Here is a 20,479-nt window from a genome sequence, read left to right as displayed (position 1 = left end):
AGCACATCTCTGTAGGAGTTCCTCAGGGCAGTGTCCTGTGCCCATCTTCAGCTGCTTCATCAATGACCTTCCCTCCATCATAAGGTCAGAAATGGGGATGTTCACTGATGATTTCACAATGTTCAGCACCATTCGCGACTCCTTGCATACCGAAGCAGTCCGTGTTCAAATGCAACAAGACCTGGACAATATCCAGGCTTGAGTTTAAAGTGGCAAATAACATTCCTGCCACACAAATGCCAGGCAATGCCCATCTCCAATAAGAAACCATCCAGTCACCGTCCTTTGACATTCAACGTATATTACCATCACTGAATATCAACATTCTAGCAACTGAACTGGACTCACCATACAAATACTGTAACTACAACAGCAGGCCAGAAACTAGGAATACTATGGCAAACAACTCATCTCCTGACTGCTCAAAGTCTGTCTACCATCTGCAAGATACAAGTCAGGAGTGTGTGGGATACTCCCCACTTGTCTGGAATGCACCTCCAACAACACTCCAGAAGCTTGACACCATTCAGGACAAAGTTGCCCACTTGATTGGCACCACATCACAAACATCCATTTCCTCCTCCACCACCTGCACATCCGCTAATGTGGTCATCGGTGAGACCAAGCAGAGGGTCGGAGAACGCTTTGTAGAGTATCTACGCTCGGTTCGCGACAAACGACAACACCTTCCAGCTGCGAACCATTTCAACTCCCTCTCCCACTCCCTGGACAACATGTCCATCCTGGGCCTCCTCCAGTGTCACAACGATGCCACCCAGAAATTGGAGGAACAGCACCTCACATTCCGCCTTGGAAGCCTACAACCCAATTTTCTCAATGTGGACCATACTAGCTTCAAAATCTCCCCACCCCCGACCTCATCCCAAGACTAGCTCCCCCACCTCACTGACCAATCCCCACCACTACCTACCAGCACTCACCTATTGCCATCCCACCTTTACTAGCTGCAAAATCTCCCCATCCCCGGCCTCGTCCCAAGATGAATCCTCCCTCTTGTACCCGCCTCCTTGACCCGTCCGTCTTCTCTCCCACCTATCCGTTCCTCGCACCTCACTGACCAATCCCCACCACTACCTACCTGCTATCACCATCCAACCTACCTTTCCTAGTCCAACCCCCACTCTCTATTTCAGAGACCCCTTCCCCTCCCCCATTTCTGAAAAAGGGTCTCGACCCGAAAAATCAGCTTTCCTGATCCTCTGATGCTGCCTGTCTTGATGTGTTCCTCCAGCTCCACACTGTGTTGTCTTAGTCTCCAGCATTGGCAGTTCTTAATATCTCTAAGTATCCCGTATGCCTTTTTCACCACCTTGTGTACCTGCACCTTCAGGACTTGTGCACCAAGGTCCCTTTGTTCCTCAGTACTGCTCAGGGACCTACCATTAACTATGTATATTCCCTTATTCCAAAATGCATTATTTTACATTATTGGGATTAAATTCCATATGCCATTGCTCTGCCCAATTGCCAGCTGATCAATATCAGACTGTAACCTGAGACCATCCCCCTCACTATCAACAGCACCACCAATCTTTGTATCATTACAAACTTTCTATTTCTACCTTCTACATTCGTACCCAAATCATTAATATACATGCCAAACATAAAAAAAGCATCCCAGCACCATTCCCTTTGGTACACCGCTGGTCACAGTCTTCCAATCACAAAAACAACCCTCCACCATCACCTTTTGCCTCCTATTTGAGCGCCAGTTTTGGATCTAGTTTGTCAACTTGCCTTGGATTCCATGGCCTCTTAACGTTTGGACCAGCTTTCCATGTGGAACCTTGTCAAAGGCCTTACTGAAGTCTATGTGAACCATATGAATTGTACTACCCTCATCAATATATTTAGTCACCTTTCCAAACAAATTCAATTAAATTAGTCAGGGAGGATCTCCTTCTAACAAATCCGTGCTGACTAACCCTGATCAGTCCCTGTCTTTCCAAGTGTTGATTAATCTTATCCTCAGAATCTTTTCCAATAGTTTCCCTACTGCTGACATCAGACTAACTGGCCTGTAATTACCTGGCCTAATCCTTCTTGAACAAAGGATCCTCCAGTCATCTGACACTTCACTCGTGGCCAGCGAAGTATTAAATATCTCTGCCAGGGCACCAGCAATCTCCTCTCTCTTGCCTCCCAGAGTATCTGGGATACATCTCATCAGGCCCTGGTGAGTTATTCACCTTAATGCCGACTAAAACATCTAATACCTCCTCCTTATTAATCTTAACACGCTCTCGAACCTCACCATCACAAATGAAGTCTCCAGCTACAATGTTTTTCTCCTTTGTGAATACAGACGAGAAATATTCACTGAAGACCTCATCCATGTCCTCTGGCTCCATATTCAGGTTGCTCCTTTGATCTTTAATAGGCCCCACTCTTTCCCTGGTAATCCTGTTCTTCTTAACATACTTATAAAATGCTTCGAGGTTTTCCTTAATCCTATCTGCCAAAGATATTCCGTGGTCCCTCTTTGCTCTCATTTATTTTTTTAAGCATCCCCCTACATTCTGTATACTTCTGAAGGGCCTCCCCTGTTTTTAGTCTATATCACCATTCCTTCTGTGTTGCTGGGTCAAATTCCCTCCGTAAGGGCATTGTGGGTCTACCTACAGCACATGACCTGCACTGGTCAAGAAGACACCTCACCACCATCTTCTGAAGCCAGTTAGGGACAGGCATGAAGTGCTGACCCAGCCAGCAGCACCCATATTCTGTTGGATGCACAATAAAGTTTTCTGTCTCTCCCTGCCTCCCGCACCACTTCAACATTATGTGACCCTGGATTGAGTTCTGTTTGAGTCATTCTCATGAAGCAATTTGGACTGTACCACCGTGTCAACGATGTTATCTAAATGCAAGTTGTGTTTTGTTATTGTAAATAAGAGGATTCCCTCTTAGATTGAAGTGAGTTATGGATGCAGGTCTGGGAGGAAAGGCATGTTTTTTGTAATGGATTGGCTGCTGCTGAGGGAGTCACCACCCTGTGAGCTTGTTCCCTCTGCCATTTTTGTGACCGTGATAATATCAATCGGTACAAGGCATTTCACCATCTCCAGACCCAGTGGAGGAACACAGTCTCTGCTTGAAGGGGGTGGGATGGCAGGCTGTGGGGAGGAGCAGGGACAGGGAAGGGGGCAAGCAGGGGGTGGAATGGGAATGGGGAGGGGCAGGGGCTAGGGTGGGCCAGGAAATGCGAAAGGTAGTGTCAAGGACTGGCGAGAAGCAGGCAGTGGGCAGGGCCGTCCTATAATTGGACAGGCACTTGAAGGAAATAAACGTGAAGGAGTGTGGGGATGTAGTGGGGAAATTGACCCGATTGCAATGGCTTCTTGGAGAGCCAGCGTGGACATGACAGGTTGAATGGCCATTTTCTCTGCTATAATTGGCTCTCAGATAACCCCATTATAAGCATTAACAAGAGGAGGAGAATGAGGCCATTCAGCCCCAATGAGCTGGCAGCACCATTGTCCTGGCCAGTAGTCTACATCACCGTTTTCCTGCACTGTCTGTCTGATATCATAGAATCCCTACTGTGTGGAAACAGGCCCTTTGGCCCAACAAGTTCACACCGACCCTCCGAACAGCATCCCACCCAGACCCGTCCCCCTACCCTATCCCTGTAATCCTGCATTTCCCATGGATAACACAACTAATCTACACATCCCTAAACACTACGAGCAATTTAGCATGGCCAGTCCACCTAACCTGCACATCTTTAGACTGTGGGAGGAAACCGGAGCACATGGCAGCAACCCACGCAGACACGGGGAGAATGTGCAAACTCCACACAGACAGTCGCCCGAGGGTGGAATCGAACCCAGGTCCCTGGTGCTGAGAGGCAGCAGTGCTAACCACCGAGCCACCGTGTCGCCTGATATGTGTTTAATAATATTAGTAATTCCAGTTGTGCAAGCTGGCTACCAAGAGGGTCAAAGGGGAACTTGAGAGATTGAGGGGTCTTCTTTAATCCCATAACTTCTCCACTCCGTTCCAGAGCTATCTTTCCGTGTGTGGATGTGTGGAGGAAGTTTGGAGATTGTCCCATGCAGTCGTGTGGGACACGTCTTCCGTAAGCGGCACCCATACAACTTCCCTGAGGGCAATGCACTCACTTACATAAGGTAACTGTCTCCTATAGCCTCACTTGTATCAGGTACACATCTCCTATAGGCTTTACTTATATCAGGTAAATGTCCCCTATTGGTTCGCTTATGTAAGGTAAACATTTCCTATAGGCTCATTTCTATAAGGTAAATGTCTACTGTAGGTTTGTTTGTATATGGTAAATGACTCCCATAGACTCGCTTACACAAGGTAAACATTGCCTAAAGGCTTTTATACAAGGTAAATGTTTTATATAAGCTGATTTATATAAAGTAAGTGCCTCATATAGGCTCATATATCTCACACAGGATCACTTACATGAGGTAAACATCTCTCATAGGTGCACTTATATAAGGCTATTGTGTCTTACAGGGACACTTATGCAAGGTACATATCTCCTATAGACTCAATTATATAAGACTTGTATAAGCTCACCTATATAAGGTAAGCATCTTAAATCGGATCACTGAAATAAGGTACTGCCTTCTATAGGCTCACTTATATAAAGTGTCTTCCATAGGCTCACATACATAAGGTTTGTGTATTATATAGGCTGACATATAAAGTAAGCATCTTCCATGAGCTCACTTATATAAAGTAAGTGTCTTACATATGCAATATATACGACTGACTTCTAACTGCCCTCTGAAACAGCCTAGCAAGCCACTTACTTGAATTGATCACTATGAAGTCTCAACAAAGAAATGAAACTGGACGGACCACTTGGAATTGACCTAGGCACTGGAATAGACTATGGCAGAAACAGCACTGTTGACCCTATAAAAACTTCCTCACTAACATCTGGGGGCTAGTGCCAAAACTGGGAGAGCTGTCTCTCAGACTCATCAAGCAACAGCCTTACAGTCATACTCACAGAATCATACCTTACAGACAATGTCCTACAGACAACCATCACCATCCATGGATATATCCTGCCCCATCAACAGGACAGACCCAGCAGAGGGGGTGGCACAGTGGTATACAGTCAGGAGGGAGTTGCCCTGGGAGTCCTCAATGTTGACTCCAAACCCCATGAAGTCTCATTGCTTCAGGTTGAATGTGGGCAAGGAAATCTCCTGCATTTACCATGTAATGTCCTCCCTCAGCTGATGCATCAGTACTCCTCCATGTTGAACAACACTTGGAGGAAGCACTGAAAATGGCAAACTGTACTCTGGGTGGGGGATTTCAATATCCACCACCAAGAGTGGCTCGGCAGCAGCACTACTGATCGGGTTGGTTGGGTCCTAAAGGAGCAAACCAGTAGATGGGATCTGCGGTAGCCGGTGAGAGAACCAACAAGAGGGAGAAACATATCGGCTGGCAGATAATAAGGTGAGTGTCAGACATACTGACACTCTTAGAGCTGACTCTGAATGAGGCAACGCTAGAGTCATTGGTAAATAAAGAGTTGTTTCAGTCTCTTGCTGGGCCTCCGTTGTGACGGAGGGGAGAGACAGTGCAGCACTGTATAGTGTCAGTGAACTTATGAATTGGGAGCATCGGTAGGCCGTTCAGCCCCTCCAACCTGCCCTGCAATTCAATAAGATTGTAGCTGAGCTGATCAGTCCACATTCCTTGCCGTCCCCACCGACCTTTCACTTCTTGCTCACCAAGAATCTACCTCGCTCGGCCTTTACAAAAAGTCAAGAACTTTGCTTCCACCACCTTTTAAGAAAGTGAGTTCCAGATGGAATGCTCTGCCCCATCCTTGCTAGAAACAGACTCAGCTTTCTTTGACGGATGTGGGTGGTGTCAGCATTTTCTCCCCTTCCTGAATTGACTGTGAACTAGGCTGTTTCAGAGGACATTCTGAGTCAGCCAATTGCTGTGGGTCTGAAGTGACATATAGGCCAAACTAGGAAAGGACAGCAGATTTTCTTCCCTGTATGATGTCAGTGAACCAGAACCATTTTTCACAAGGTTTGATGATAGTTTCATGGGCACCACTACTGAGATTAGCTTTATAAGAACTAGGAGCAGCAGGAGGCCATTCAGCCCCTCAAGCCTGCCATGGCATTCAACAAGATTGTGGCTGATCGCCAACTCCTCTATCCTGCTCCTCATAGTCCTCACCTCCCTGATATTTCCAAAACCTAACTACCCCCTCTATAAATTATTTCACTGACCCAGGCTCCACAACAGTCTGGGATAGAGATTTCCAGACATTCACCACCCACTGGGAGAAGAAATTTCTTCCCATCTCAGTTTTAACGGGTGTCTCCTTATTCTCTAACCACATCTTTTAGTCTTGAGACTCCTCACAGGTGGAAACATCTTCTCAACATCTACCTGTCAAGCCCCCTCAGAAATGTGGATGTTTCAATCCGGTAACTTCTCATTCTTCTAAACTCAAATAAATAAAGGCCTAATCTTTTTAGTTGTTCTTGTTAAGTCAACCCCTTCATCCCAGGAATGAGCCTAGTGAATCTCTTTTGAACCACGTCCAATTGCAGTACATCCTTTCTTAAATACAGGGATTAAAACTACACAGTATATAGGTGCACCCTCACTAACACTTGAGACAGTGGTAACAGGACTTCCCTGTTTTTAAACTCCAACCTCCTAGGAATGGTCAAATTCCATTTGTCTTTTTAATTCCTTGCTGCATCTCTATGCTAAAATTTTATGTTTTATGCACAAGAACACCCAGATCCCTCTGCGCTACACTTTCTTGGAGTCTCTGCCTGTAAATAATAGTCTGCCATTTGATACTTGTGACCGAAGTGCATGACACCATACTTTGCTACTTTAAACTCCATCTTCCATGTCCTTGCCCACTCACTCAACCTGTTTATATCCCCTTACAGATTTGTTATGTCCTCATCACAACACACTCTCCCATCTATTTTTGTATCATCAGTAAATTTGGATATATAACACTCAGCCCTGTCCTCCAGGTCATTAATACAGATAGTAAATAATTGGAGTCCCTAAGACTGATCCTTGTGGCACTCCACCAGTTACATCTTTTAAACCTGAAAAAGACCCATTAATCCTAACACTCCATCTTCTGTAATTTAATGAATCCTCAATCCATGTTAATACAGTGCCCCCAGTACTGTGAGTTCCAATCTTGTGCAATAGTCTTTTATATAGCACCTTATTGAATGTCTTCTGGAAATCTAAATATAGTCCCATTAGATTGTCAAATACTTTGTCCTCTGTGATAGAGGTTGTTACATGGTCTTTCCTCGTGTGAGCACCTTACTTATCTGATGTCTCTTTTATCTATAGTATTCTCCACATGATACTGATGCAAAATATTGGTTTAATTTATCTGCCATTTTCCTGTTCCCATTATTAATTCTCCAGTTGCATCCTATGAGAGTCCCACACTTACTTTAGCTACTCTGTTTGTTTATTTTTGTATATCGTAGGAGCTCTTGATGTTTGTTTTTATATTTCTTACTGGTTCACTTTCATAATTAATTTTCTCCCTTTTTTGGCTTTTAGTCATCGATTGCTGCTTCCTAAAAAGAAATCCCAGACCTCTGGCCTACATCTCACCACTTTGCGTGCCTTAGTTTTTGATTGGATACTCTCCTGATCACCTTTATAAACCACGAGAAGCCCATCCTTCTCAGTCAGTCCTTCCTTTTACTGAAGTACATTTTTGCTGAACATCGTGAAACATCAGCTTAAATTCCTGACACTGCTCATCCACTGACTTTCTCCTTAGTTGTTTAAACGGGCTGGGAAAATAGACTCTTCTTCGTCCTTCTGTAATTGTCTTTATTTAATTTGAGGACACTGGTTTGATACCTGCTTTGCTCTCCCTCAAACTAAATTTGAAATTCTACCATATCTCCCAGGGAATCCTTAACTACTCTAACCCATGACATCTTACCCTTACCACTCCTTATTTCCACCCAACCTGATTCCACTTCATGATATGATGCTCCACACTTTATCATCAGAGCTACCCCACCACTGTTTTGCCTATTCTCGTGAGAATACGGTTCCTTTCCAGGGACACTCATCGCAGTCGAAGAGAGTCAGTCAGATGAGACAATCCTCCTCCACTGCTCATTAACAGAGAAATAAAAACATTAAAACTAGAAAAATGTGAAAGCATTGAAGAGAGCTCAGGAGCGGTTCCAGGAATGGGAGACTTCAATGATGAGGATAGATCAGAAACATTGGGTCTGTCTCCTTGGAGGGAAGAAAGCTGGGAGGAGATTTGATAGAGATTTTCAAAATGATGAGCAGGCTGGGTAAAGTAAAAGGCAGAAACTGTTTGTAAAAAGGAACAAGAGGAAGAGGGCATAGATTTAAAGTAGAACCGAAGAACTGTGGATGCTGTAAATCAGGAACAAAAACAAAGTTGCTGGAGAAGCTCAGCAGGTCTGGCAGCACCTGTGAAGGAAAAATCAGAGTTAACCTTTTGGGTCCGGTGGCCCTTCCTCAGATTTAAAGTGATGTGCAAAAGAAGCAAGGGTGAAGTGAAAAAAAAAAAATCTTCTTATGCAGCGAGTAGTTGGGGTGCAGAATGCACTGCTTGGAAATATGGTGGAGGCAGGTTCATGGAGGCATTCAAGAGGGTACTGGATGGTTACTTGGATAGAAATGGTGTACAAAGATATGGGGAAAATGCAGGAGATTGGCTCTAGACAATGAAGCTCGTTTGACTAGCTCATGCGGGCACGATGGGCCCAAAGGCCGCCTTCTGTGCCGTTACAATTCCGAGATTATGGGGAATGAACGCACTGGATGTACTGGTGTTCCCATCTTTAGGTCTACAAGATGAGTCTTATACAGATCTCAGGGCGGTATCTAGGATCTATGCATGGCCACCTCAGTCAGGCCCAGGAGCTGCCCTGTGGGGTGCTCCTCTATCTGTCCAGTTCCCCTCTGCACTGACTGGGGCAAAGGCAGCAGTACGAGACTGAAGCATGACCAGAAATCAAGGAAGCGGTCCACCTAAACAATGCAAGAGGGTTACAGTGCCCCAATCCCGGAATCTCGGGCACAGATTTCTACTGTGGTATGTCGGGGAGGGTGAGAGGAAACAGAAGGATGTGGAGTGAGTCAGAGCGTGACTCTGATGGTCTTGTCATTCAAGAAAAAAAGAGAGAAATGATTGATTTGGTAAGAGTTAGCTTAGGCTGTTTGTCATCACTAATCAGGTGACACTGCATGGTTTGTGACCAAGCTTGTGTTAGAATAGAATCGAACCCAGGTCCCTGGCGCTGTGAGGCAGCAGTGCTAACCACTGGGCCACTGTGTTGCTCCTGTGTTGTATTTGAAGTTGTGATATGGTGGGTTTTTGTTTTTGAAGGAATACCAAACGTACAGTGGAAGTGTGGATGGATGACTATAAACAGTACTACTACGAAGCCAGGCCGTCTGCTGTGGGAAGGCACTATGGAAAGTAAGTTGATGATATCTCCAGGTATTTCTTTTCCACTTATGTCTCCTGTTCCAATAGAGCACCAGGTGATGTCTCAAAGAATTTTCCATCTGATGAGTTCCTCCAAAGTGGAGAGACCTTAATTCCCTGGCAATTCCACATCCTGCCAAGCTCAGCAATAAGATGATTGGGATTTCTTCATGGCACCATGGCCTGGGCACACAAGATGGAATACTCTTCCTCAAAGATGCAAAGGGGCTTTAAAGTCCACACCTCACCTCTGAGGCAGCACCTCCAGCAGCGCAGCATTCCCTCAGCACTGTGCTATCAGCCTGGATTGTGAGCTCAGGCATCTGAATTGGGATTTGAACCTCGAATCGGAGGGTAGAATTGCATCCCCATTGTATCAAAGTACAAGGGCCTTGTGAATTTCTGTCCAGCCTCTTCCCATGAGTGCAAGTAAAACCTGGCCATCTGTGATCAGAAACACAGCCTGGATTCTCAACGGTTACATCCCTTTCGATTAAACTGTGACACTTAACTTGAAGATCCTGAACTTAGCACTGTCTATTTCAGTGTTGCAGATCGAGTTCAGCTGCGGAAGAAGCTACAGTGCAAATCTTTCCAGTGGTACCTACAAAATGTCTACCCCGAGCTCAGGTAGGATTCCCTCCAGCTTCCAGTTACAGTCATTCCTCTGTGTCTGGGAGGGTTCTGTTTCTGAGAACTCCGCTGAATGATGAAGTTCGTGAGGGTGGAGCTCATTTAAAATACAGGTTAAAAATCACGGATATGCAAGTTTGCCCACAGATGTTGAATTTTGTTGCTATTTATTTTTTGATGCAAATAGGCAAATTTGCGAGTTATGAACGCATGGATACAGAGGATTTACTGTGTTTTCCTCTCTCGTCCTCTGTTCATCGATGAGGTTTACAATTCTCAACCATCCTTCCCATGTAACAGTAACAACGTGGACTCCAGATGAGTCATAGAATTCCTCCAGTGCAAATACAGGTCATTTGGTCTATGGAGTCTGCAACAACCCTCCAAAGAGCAAGCCACCCAGACCCTACCCCGCATTATTTCCCATGGCCAATCCACCTAACTTGCCCATCTTTGGACTGTGCGAGGAAACTGGTGCACTCACTCAGACACGGGGGGAGCCTTCAAACTCTACACAGATGGTTGCCTAAGGCTGGAATCGAACCCAGGTCCCCGGTGCTGCGAGGCAGTAGTGCTAACCTCTGAGCCACCGTGGAACACCACCAACAGAACACATCACTTGATGCCATTAGTCCCGAGAACATTATTGATTTCTGACTTGAACCTGTTCAATGACTGAGTCTGCACAGCCGTCTGGGGTAGAGAATTCCAAATATTCATCACCCTCTGGGTGAAGAACCACCTTCACATTCCAGTCCTAAATAGCCTACCTCTTATCCTGAGATTATGCCTGGGGAAATATTCATATCCACTCAGTTACACTCTGTAAGAACTTTTAAGTTTCAGTGAGGTCAGCCCTCATTCATCAAAGCTCTAGAGAATACAGATCCAGTCTCCTCAATCTCTCCTCATAGACAGTCATGTGGATTAATCTGGTGAACTTCTAATGCACTCCTTCTAAGGCAAGTAGATCCTTCCTTGGATAACAGGACCAAAACTATACAGAGTAATCCAGGTTGGTCTCACCAAGGCTCTATACAACTGTACTCCTGTTCTCAAATCCCCTTATGATGAAGACCAATGTAGCACTTGCCTTCCTACTTGCTTGATGCACCTGAATGCTAACTTCCAGTGACTCAGGAACAAGGACACCCAAGCAATCAGCCCTTCCATGTCCGATGCTGTTGTAGTACTATCTACAAGATGCACTGCAGAAATTTACCAAGGCTCCTTAGATAGCCCACCTTCTCCAGGATAGTTAGAGATGGGCACCAAAGGTTGGCCTAGCCATTGACTCAGAAATGAAATTTAAATAATGCATTTCAAGTACTGATTTCTATTCAGTTTGTCGTGACCGAGTGTGTCACTTTACCTGGTCTTCACATCTTTATTTTTACTGTAGAATTCCAGAAAAGCAGGCATCTGAAACAGTTGTGCTGAGACAGCGAGGAAAGTGTATGCAATCTCAGGCCCCTTACAAGACAGATGATATCATCATTGGCCTGGGGCAGTGCACAGAGACACTAAGCAGCATTCCCTACAACCAGGTGAGAGGCAAAAACCAGTGGCCTTGTTTCCTCAAGAACAGCTTGTGTTTGTGCAATGTCTTTAATATATAAAACTGCTGAGGATGCTGCACAGGATTGTTATCTAACCTGGTTCGACACTGCACCATATAAGGCACTTTTACAACAGGTAACCTTAAAAAAAAAAGGCAGTTTTGGCAGGGAATTCTAGAGCTTAAGGTCTCAGCCGCTGAAGGGACCAATGGTGGAGCGTTTAAAAATCTGGGATGCTGGAATTGGAGAAGCACGGATAGTTTTGGAAGGTAGCAGGGCCGGAGGAGACTACTCAGATAGGGAGAGGTGAGGTAATGTGGGAGTAGTAGACTTGTAAAATAGAGAGGTTACTGGAGCAGGAACTAATACACGGCACAAGGCGATGGGTGAATGGCACTTGGTTTCCTGAGGAGCAACACGTCAATGAGGAATTGTAAGCGAGTTAAAGAATAAGGTCTTGGGGGCAGAAAGGGCAACCATTGTAGGTTAAACATTTATTATCTATCTTAGCAAGTGTAACTCTATTGGAAGGAGGTTAGAGGAGGTTTACTCGACTAATACCTGGAATGAATGGGTTGTCTTATGATGATGAGTTGCTCAGGCTGGGCTTGTTTCCACTGGGGTTTAGAGGAGTGAGGGGTGACTTGATGGATCCTGAATGGTCTTAAGATGGATGGTTAAAGAACGTTTCCTCTTGTGGATCAGGCCAGAAGTTTTAATGTGAGCCGCCCTATTAGGGCAGAGGTGAGAACGTTATGCTGTGAGACTAAAGGCTGAGGTAGGTAGATTCTTGTTTAGCAGAGGAATGAACGGTTAACCAGAGTATGTGGAATTCGACGCACAGACAAATCAGTTCCGATCTTGTATGGCAGAGGGAGATCCAGGGGCTGAATGGTCTACTTGTGATCCTGCTTTGTTCAATTCTATCAGAATAAACCAGATGACAGCAGTGTCACAATGTTGAATGACGGTGGAGAAGTGTTGGAGGAGGATGGTCTGGTCAACATTTTGATAGGTGATATTGAGAAAGACGAGGAGGGAGAGTTTACCTTTGTCCCACTCAAAATAGGATAACATTTGTGATTTACAGGGAAACATAATCACACCGATGTTGAGTGATTTTTTTTTGTTAATATTTTCCAGTTTGCTTCCATCCTCTCTCTGATGAAACTGACCACTGTGACTGGATTTTTGGGTTTTTGATGATTTGCAGGAATGGGTGTTTTCCGGAGCACAGATCAAGCAGCAGGACAAGTGCATGGCGATTACAAACTTCTCCATAGCTTCCCAAGTTGTACTCGAACCATGTAATCAGGAGGATGGCAGACAGGTGAGAATTTGGCAATGTGTACCTGCAGAGCTTCTGGTAGTCAGGGGTTGAGGCTGGGATTTCAGTCCCATTAACAGGCAGTCTTGAACTTCCCGCACCAACCTTCCTGCGCTCCTGCATCACACCAGTGTTTATGACCCATCAAATACTATGGAAACGTCGTCACTGTTGAAATGGGGAAACTTAGAGTAGGTAAGGCTGTGTTTGTGGGATCTTGTTGCATGTAACATGATTAATGACCATCCTGTGAATGATAAGTGCCTGATAATCAATCACTCATCAGAGATGGATTAACTCTGTGCATTAGTTTAGTTAACACAGTAAAACACATTACAAGTTATGAAGCAGACATTGCAGCAAACCAGCTGATTTGTGTGTGCACAGCTCGCAGACACAAAGCAGGTGAGCAGTCAGGCAGAGTCACAACATTGTATACATACAGCACATGAAGTCCTTTAAAGGTGAGCTCCCTTTAAAGGCAAAGTACACGTATAACAATGAGCAGATAATCTGTATTTTGGTATTCTGTTGATTGAAAGATAAGTACAGACCAAACCACAAGAGAGAACTGGCCTCTATTTCGCAGAGTTGAACTGAGAGGGAAGATGAGGCTTTAGTTCAAGATGGCATCTCTGACGTAGCACCACTCTCTCAGTACTGCACCTTTGTGCTTGAGTCTCCAGAGTTATGACACGAACCCACAATTTCTGTCTCAGCCACATCTGTCACACCTTCCGCTCAACAGTCCGGAGATCGCCCCTTCTGATATTCATTGAGAATGCCAATATTGGGTGAGGCTTATTTCAAGAGCAAGTGCCACACAGTGGAGGTGGACCTGCCAAAAGAAATCTTGGAAAGTAGGAGAACTCATTTAAAAAAAAAAAAGAAAATGCAGAGTTGCCATTAATTGGTTTGCATATATGTTTGCTGTATTATAAAAACGTAGAGCAGCTTATTCCCCGCAATATCAGTGATACTTCCTCCTAGAACATTCTAATTATTAACAGAAACCATGTGGCAGGAGCTCCAAGCATTCACCTGTGGTTTATATTTAGAATAAAACATCCCATCACATATCAGCAGGAGACATACTTAAAGACTACAGTTTACAATGGAAAATGGTTACTTAGCGGCGATACTAAACTGTAAACATCAGCAGGGTTCACTGCATATTCTAGCTCCAGAAGCACCTTGCAGGGTTTCTTTCAGGCTTCCCGACACAGCTGCCAACTTGCCTCCTGCACACATAGAACTGAACTAACTCCACAGAGGCTGTTATTCCGTTACCAAGTCACCCTTTATTTACACCTGAAGAGTCTTTGAGACTGATCCAGTTGGAGCCAGCTCTCAGTGTGAGCAGAACCTCTGACACTCCTGTTCTTATCTGTCAGCCAGGTTTCTCTGATTAACAGTCCCAATCAGGGAACTCATATACTATGACGACCACTTGGCTGACCTTATTATAATCACTACAGGAACACAGAGTGAGGTCGATTCTTGCTCAGCACTTCCCCCACCTCCCACGATCCCACTGTGACCCATTCACTCTCGGGGCGTGAATGCCACCTATCAGCAACTTTACCCTCTCAGCTATGCAGCAGTCACAAAGCCCATCAAAACAGAGGCAGCCACAAGCCAGCCCCTTTAAATTACACAGCATGAGGCTACACAACAGAATTTAAAGGGCCACATGCTTGAACAGTTTGGCTGTGCACTTCCTCCCACTGCCAGAAAAAGCATTTAAGGAAGTGTAGCTGACAAGGCTGGCATTTGTAAGCCAACCCTTGAAGAGCTTCGTGATACTGACCACTTCAGAATGCATCAGGCGCCAGGGACCCAGGTTTGATTCCACCCTCGGGCCACCGTCTGTGTGGAGTTTGCACATTCTCCCTGTGTCTGCGTGGGTTTCCTCTGGGTGCTCCAGTTTCCTCCCACAATCCAAAGATATGCAGGCTAGGTGGATTGGCTGTGCTAAATTGCCCATAATATTCAGGGATGCGTAGATTAGGTAGGTTACAAGGGGATGGGTTAGTGTGGACTTGTTGGCCCGAAGGGCCTGTTTCCATACTGTAGGGATTCTATGATTCTGTTCTATGATTAAAGATAGTTACAAGTATTGGTGTGGAAATGGAGTCACTTACAAACACTGGCACATCTCCTGCCTTAAGGGACGTGAATCAGTTTTTCTATACAAAACAATGACAATCTAGCAGCCTCACTGTCAACGTTTTGACCCGAGACTTTTTTTTTCGTTATTCCCAGATTATTTAAACTAAATTTAAAATGGCAGATTGCTGTGATCGAATTTGAATATATTCTGTGGATTAATAGTCCACTATATGATTAGGCTATTACACAGAAGAGTGGCACACTTTTCGACAATGCTGCATTTGTATGGGATGGAAGGGGAGATACAAACACTGAATGTTGCACTCTGTGTTCTTACAAACCAGCAACTGTCCTGTTGACATTCATAATAGGAACAGGAAGGAGGCCATTCAGCCTTGAGTGTGTTCTACCATGTACTGGGAACATAGCTGGTCTATATTTCAAAGGCTTCACCCTCCATGGTTTAATATTCTACATGGCTAGCAAAATACTATTGATCTCAGATTTAAAATGCTTAAATAAGATAGAGCCTACTGTTTGGGACGGGGAAGACAGTGGTGCAGTGTTAATGTCACTGAACTAGCTGCTGGCCCAGGTTGATACTCTGGGGATACGGGTCCAAATCCCTGTAATTAAATTTAAATCCAATGGGTAGTTAATCTGGAATTAAAAAAGTTAGTTGTGAAACCCCATCTGGATCACTAATGTCCTTCAGAGAAGGAAATCTTCAACCAGTCTGGCCTTCATGTGACTCCAGACCAATGGCAATGTGCTTGACTCTTAACTGCCCTCGGAAATGTTCACAGAATCACAGAGTGGCCCAGAAGTAGGCCACTCAACCCATCGTGCCTGTACTGGCTAGTTAAATGAGCATCATTAACTAGTGCCTGCTTTCTGCCCATACCCTTGCATGTTATTTCTATCCAAATGATCCCTTTCTTGAATGCCTCAAGTTGAAAACAAATTAAGGATGGGCAACAAACACTGGCCTTACCAGAGATGCCCACACCCCATAAAAGAATAAAGAAAAGTTCCACGTTTCTACCAGTCTTATCGTGGAGTGCCTCCTGACTCAACTCCTCAAAAGCTTGGCTTGGATTTCCAGCTCATGACCCTTTGTCCTAGACATACTCTCGCCAGTGCAAAAGTGTTCTCTTCTTCCAGCTCACCAGTTTCTTTCAAAACCTAAATATCTCACTTCAGCCATTTTAACTGCCTGAATCCGAGAGTACAAACTGAGTTTTTGTGCTCCCACCTTACAATGTAACCTTTAAAACCTTACTAACATTCTCATTAGAGATAGTAGGAACTGCCGATGCTGGAGAATCTGAGATAACAAGGTGTAAAGCTGGATGAACACAGCAGGCCAAGCAGCATCAGAGGAGCAGGAAAGCTGACGTTTCTGGTCTGGACCCATCTTCAGAAATCAGAAACACAGCTCTACACCTTGTTACCTAACATTCTCATTAAGTGTGAAGGCTTGTATATTATTCCTAAGAAATCATAGAGCATGCAAACAGACCCTTTGGTCCAAATCGTCCATGCCAACAAGATTTCCTAAACTAATCAAGTCCCATTTGGTTGTTTGGTTCATATCACTCTAAGCCTTTCGTGTTTGTTTATCTGTCCAAATGTCTTTTAAATGTTGCCTTTACCACTTCCTCTGGTAGCTCATTCCCTGTATGCGAAAAAGTTGCTTCTTGGGTCTCTTTTATATCTTTCCCTTCCCAACTTAAACCTATGCCTTTTAATTTTGAACTCCACTACTCTTGGAAAAAGACCCTGGCTATTCACCTTGGGTTAACATATGAGATCATCCCTAAATCTGTTATGCTCCAGGGGGGAAAAAAATCCCAGCCTATCCAGCCTTTCCTTATGACTCAAGCCCTCCAATCCCGGTAACATCCTTGTAAATTTTTTCTGTACCCTTTCTGCTGTCCTGATTTGACCTGAGTACTCCACATATGATCTAACTAGGGCTTTGCATCTGTGTAGCAAAACACCCTCCTCTTTATATGTCCATCCCTTTGCTTGCTTGGAATTTCTATGCAACACAAGTGGATAAGATGGTTAAGGAGGCATATGGCATGCTTGCCTTCATTGGTCAGGGTTGGCATGTTGCAGCTCTATAGAACTTTAGTTAGGCCACTTTTGGAATATTACATATAATTCTGATCATCGCAACAGCAGAAGGATGTGGAGGCTTTGAAGAGGTTACAGAACCAGTTTACCAGGGTGTTGCCTGGTTTGGAGGATATTAGCTATGAGGAGATTGTTGAAAGATGAGGGGCGACCTGATAGAAGCTTACAAAATTATGAGAGGTATGGATGGTCAGAGTCTTTTACCCGGGGGTTGGAATGTCAAATTCTAGAGGACATAAAGTAAAGGGAGGCAAATTTAAAGGAGATGTGAGGGGCAAGTATTTTTACACGGAGGATAGTAAGGGCCTGGAATGCACTGCCAAAGGAGATGGTGGAGATGGATTCGAAAGCAATGTTTAAGAGGCATCTTGACATATAATATGAATAGGCAGGGAATAGAGGGATACAGACCACATAGAGGTTAAAGGTGTTTAGTTTAAAAAGCTAAAACATGTGTTGGCACAGTGTTTGTGGGTCATAAAACATGTTCTTGTGCTGTACTGTTCTTTGTTATTTGTTTTTCCGCTTTGGGGAATAGCAAGGAAGCATTTTGGTAAGCTCATTATCAACTTGTTGAAAGATCATGAACGTGCTCTTCAATAGAGGAACGTAGTTGTAATTGGAAAGGAGATGATGGACATTGTTCTGTGTAGCCAATGGTTCAGATTATGTGCCAGAGGTTGAAATGGGCATTCAGTGATGATCTGGACACATGGTACAAAGCTCATCTCAGAGTTTGAATGACACCAGGATTGCAAACAGCCCATTTGTTTACACAAAGTCCACCTAAACTACACTCATAGATATTCCCTGTCCACTACCTTGGTTACTCCCTCAACAATTCAGTTAGTTTCATGATGCATCATCGCTCTTTACAAATCCATGTTGACTCTTTCCCTGGTCAGCTCAAATTTCTTGAAAGACTCGATCACTCTTAATTACACAACCTTTAGTATACTCATGAGTTAGTAGTTGCCAGGTTTTTCTCTCTCGCCTTTCTTAAAGAATGAGGTTACATGCATAATTGTCCAATCTAAAGGGACAACTCCTGAATAAGAAAAACTTGAACACATGGTTAGGACATGTGCAATTTCATCACTTATTTTGTTTAAAAGCCATGAGGTCCTGGTGATCAGTATTTTGTAGTAGCAGTATGTAATAGGAGTATTATAGTAGTGGTTGTATTTGGTTTTCCATATTTGCTTTAGCTATGGTGAATTCCAGTCCTTGATTTATTCTTAGAATCGTTGGAATGTCTAGTATATTAATCTCTTCCCAGTTGTGAAGACCGACATAAAGTATTGAACAGGTTGATCATTTCCTTATTTTCAAAATTAATTCCATATATTTTCATATTCCTGCTTTGCAGCTGTTGACTGTCTTCCTTTGCTCTGTGCATCTCTCCCAGCTCTGCGGTTTTACATTATTCAATGCATTTTTATATGTTCTTTCCTTTATTGTTCTGTTATCTCTTACCCTTTTTGTTGACCGTATCTGGTTTGTTTGAGAAGTAGAGCTCTGGTCCCCTTAGCACGGTATGCTAGTGCCCTGAATTAAGTTATTTTGTTTTTAAACATCTCCCACTGCTGTTGTTTCCCTGGTCACGTTTTTGATCAATTTGCAATTGTCGATTTCAATCTTGTCCTGTCACTTTCTTTTTTTGTTATTCATTTATGGGATGAGGGCATCACTGGCTAGGCCAGCATTTATTGCCCATCCCTAATTGCCCAGAGGGCAGTTAAGAGCCAACCACATTACTATGGGTCTGGAGTCACATGTAGGATGGCTGTATCCTTCCCTAAAGGACATCAGCGAACCAGATATGTTTCTCCTGACCATTGACACGGGTTTCATGGTCATCATTTGGCTCTTAATTCCAAAGTTTTTTAAAATTGAATTCAAATTCCACTATCCACCTTGGCAGGATTCGAACCCTGGTACCCAGAACATTACCTGGGGCTCTGGATTAACTGTCCATCGATAATACCACGAGGCTGTCACCTCCCCGTTAAAACTTAGCTTTCCTGAAATCTAGTACTGTACTGAAGCAAGTCCCTTTCTCTGCGCTCTAACAATTTGAATTGTATAATATTATTTACAACTAACAAGCCAGAGAATTGTTTTAATGGATTTTAGGATCAAGAGTGGTATTTTCAATGGGATTCCGGGCGCCAAGAATTCCAAAACTAAAGAGTAGAATCCGAAATTTAGCCAATGCTTTACAAACTCACTTCTGATTTAAAGATCATAAAACAAACGTGAACGTGATAATCTGCGATTGAGCACATGATGCTCTCTTTCCCCAGAGTCAGAAGTTGTGACTTCAAGCCCCACTCCAGAGCACGTGAGCCGGGCTGAGGGAGTGCTGCATTGTTGTCAGAAGCACCGCCTTACAGTCAGTTTCTCAAAACGAGGAGCCACCAATCTGAAATAAAACTCCAGGGAATGCTGGAGAAACTCAGCAGGTCTGGCAGCTTCTGCAGAGAGAGAGAAAAACAGAATTCACGTTTCCAGTCTAATATGACTCTCCTGCTCAGAACCATCTTGTCAGCTTGACATAAAGGCTGACACGTCCACAGAAAAGCAGGGGAGCTCTCTCCAAGGCATTGGCAATGTTTATCCCTTCTTAAATGAATTCATCTAGATATGCTAGAGCTTGCAAAGTGTGCTTTCACTTTGGCATCTCCTTACAGTGGTGAGGGTACAGTAAGGATACAGTGGGGCCATTACAGGGAATGGGGAGCTGCACTAATGACTGGGCAACATGAGTTCATATCCTACCGTGGAATGTGGGAAGGGATCATTTAGATTCTGTGAAGTCGCTGAACCCGGAGTGAGAACCTTAGAAATGTGAAATGTGACCACGGCCCATCTTGACATCATGTAAGGCACTGCATTAACACATAGCACATGTAACCATGTCTCCGTTGCTCATTTCAGAAATGGAAGCTGAAGGGGTCGGCCATCCAACAGCTGATAACTGGCGCCTGCCTGGACAGCGAATCTGGGAGGGTGGGGACCACCACCTGTCACCCTGAGCTTGGCAGTCAGCAGTGGGAGAGGCTGCAGGTCACGTGACATCACACACCAACCCCACCCCCTCCTCCATTCACCCCATATGGATGTCAGAGACATGGGCGTGGGGTGGGGTTCAAATGTATGTAAATATGGTTTCTCCACCCACCC

General features: G+C 44.3%; 1 protein-coding gene across 2 annotated transcripts in view; it reads left to right on the top strand.

The window, feature by feature from the left end:
• LOC109925652 (polypeptide N-acetylgalactosaminyltransferase 16-like) overlaps nucleotides 1–20,435 on the top strand; it is an 84,484-nt gene extending 64,049 nt beyond the window's left edge. Inside the window, exons 10-15 of one of the 2 annotated variants that reach the window (XM_048599778.1) lie at nucleotides 4,028–4,154; nucleotides 9,419–9,511; nucleotides 10,067–10,150; nucleotides 11,556–11,700; nucleotides 12,926–13,042; nucleotides 20,234–20,435. In XM_048599778.1, coding sequence (XP_048455735.1) covers nucleotides 4,028–4,154; nucleotides 9,419–9,511; nucleotides 10,067–10,150; nucleotides 11,556–11,700; nucleotides 12,926–13,042; nucleotides 20,234–20,371 — 704 coding nt within the window. In that variant the 3' untranslated portion in view covers nucleotides 20,372–20,435. Of the gene's footprint in view, nucleotides 1–4,027; nucleotides 4,155–9,418; nucleotides 9,512–10,066; nucleotides 10,151–11,555; nucleotides 11,701–12,855; nucleotides 13,043–20,233 lie in introns of those variants that run through there. The other variant, XM_048599779.1, reaches the window with a different exon arrangement.
• The last annotated feature ends 44 nt before the right edge of the window (nucleotides 20,436–20,479 follow it).

Source organism: Rhincodon typus, chromosome 8 (assembly GCF_021869965.1).
Source record: "Rhincodon typus isolate 14 chromosome 8, sRhiTyp1.1, whole genome shotgun sequence".
Taxonomy (NCBI): domain Eukaryota; kingdom Metazoa; phylum Chordata; class Chondrichthyes; order Orectolobiformes; family Rhincodontidae; genus Rhincodon; species Rhincodon typus.
This window is presented reverse-complemented; position numbering and strand designations above follow the sequence as displayed.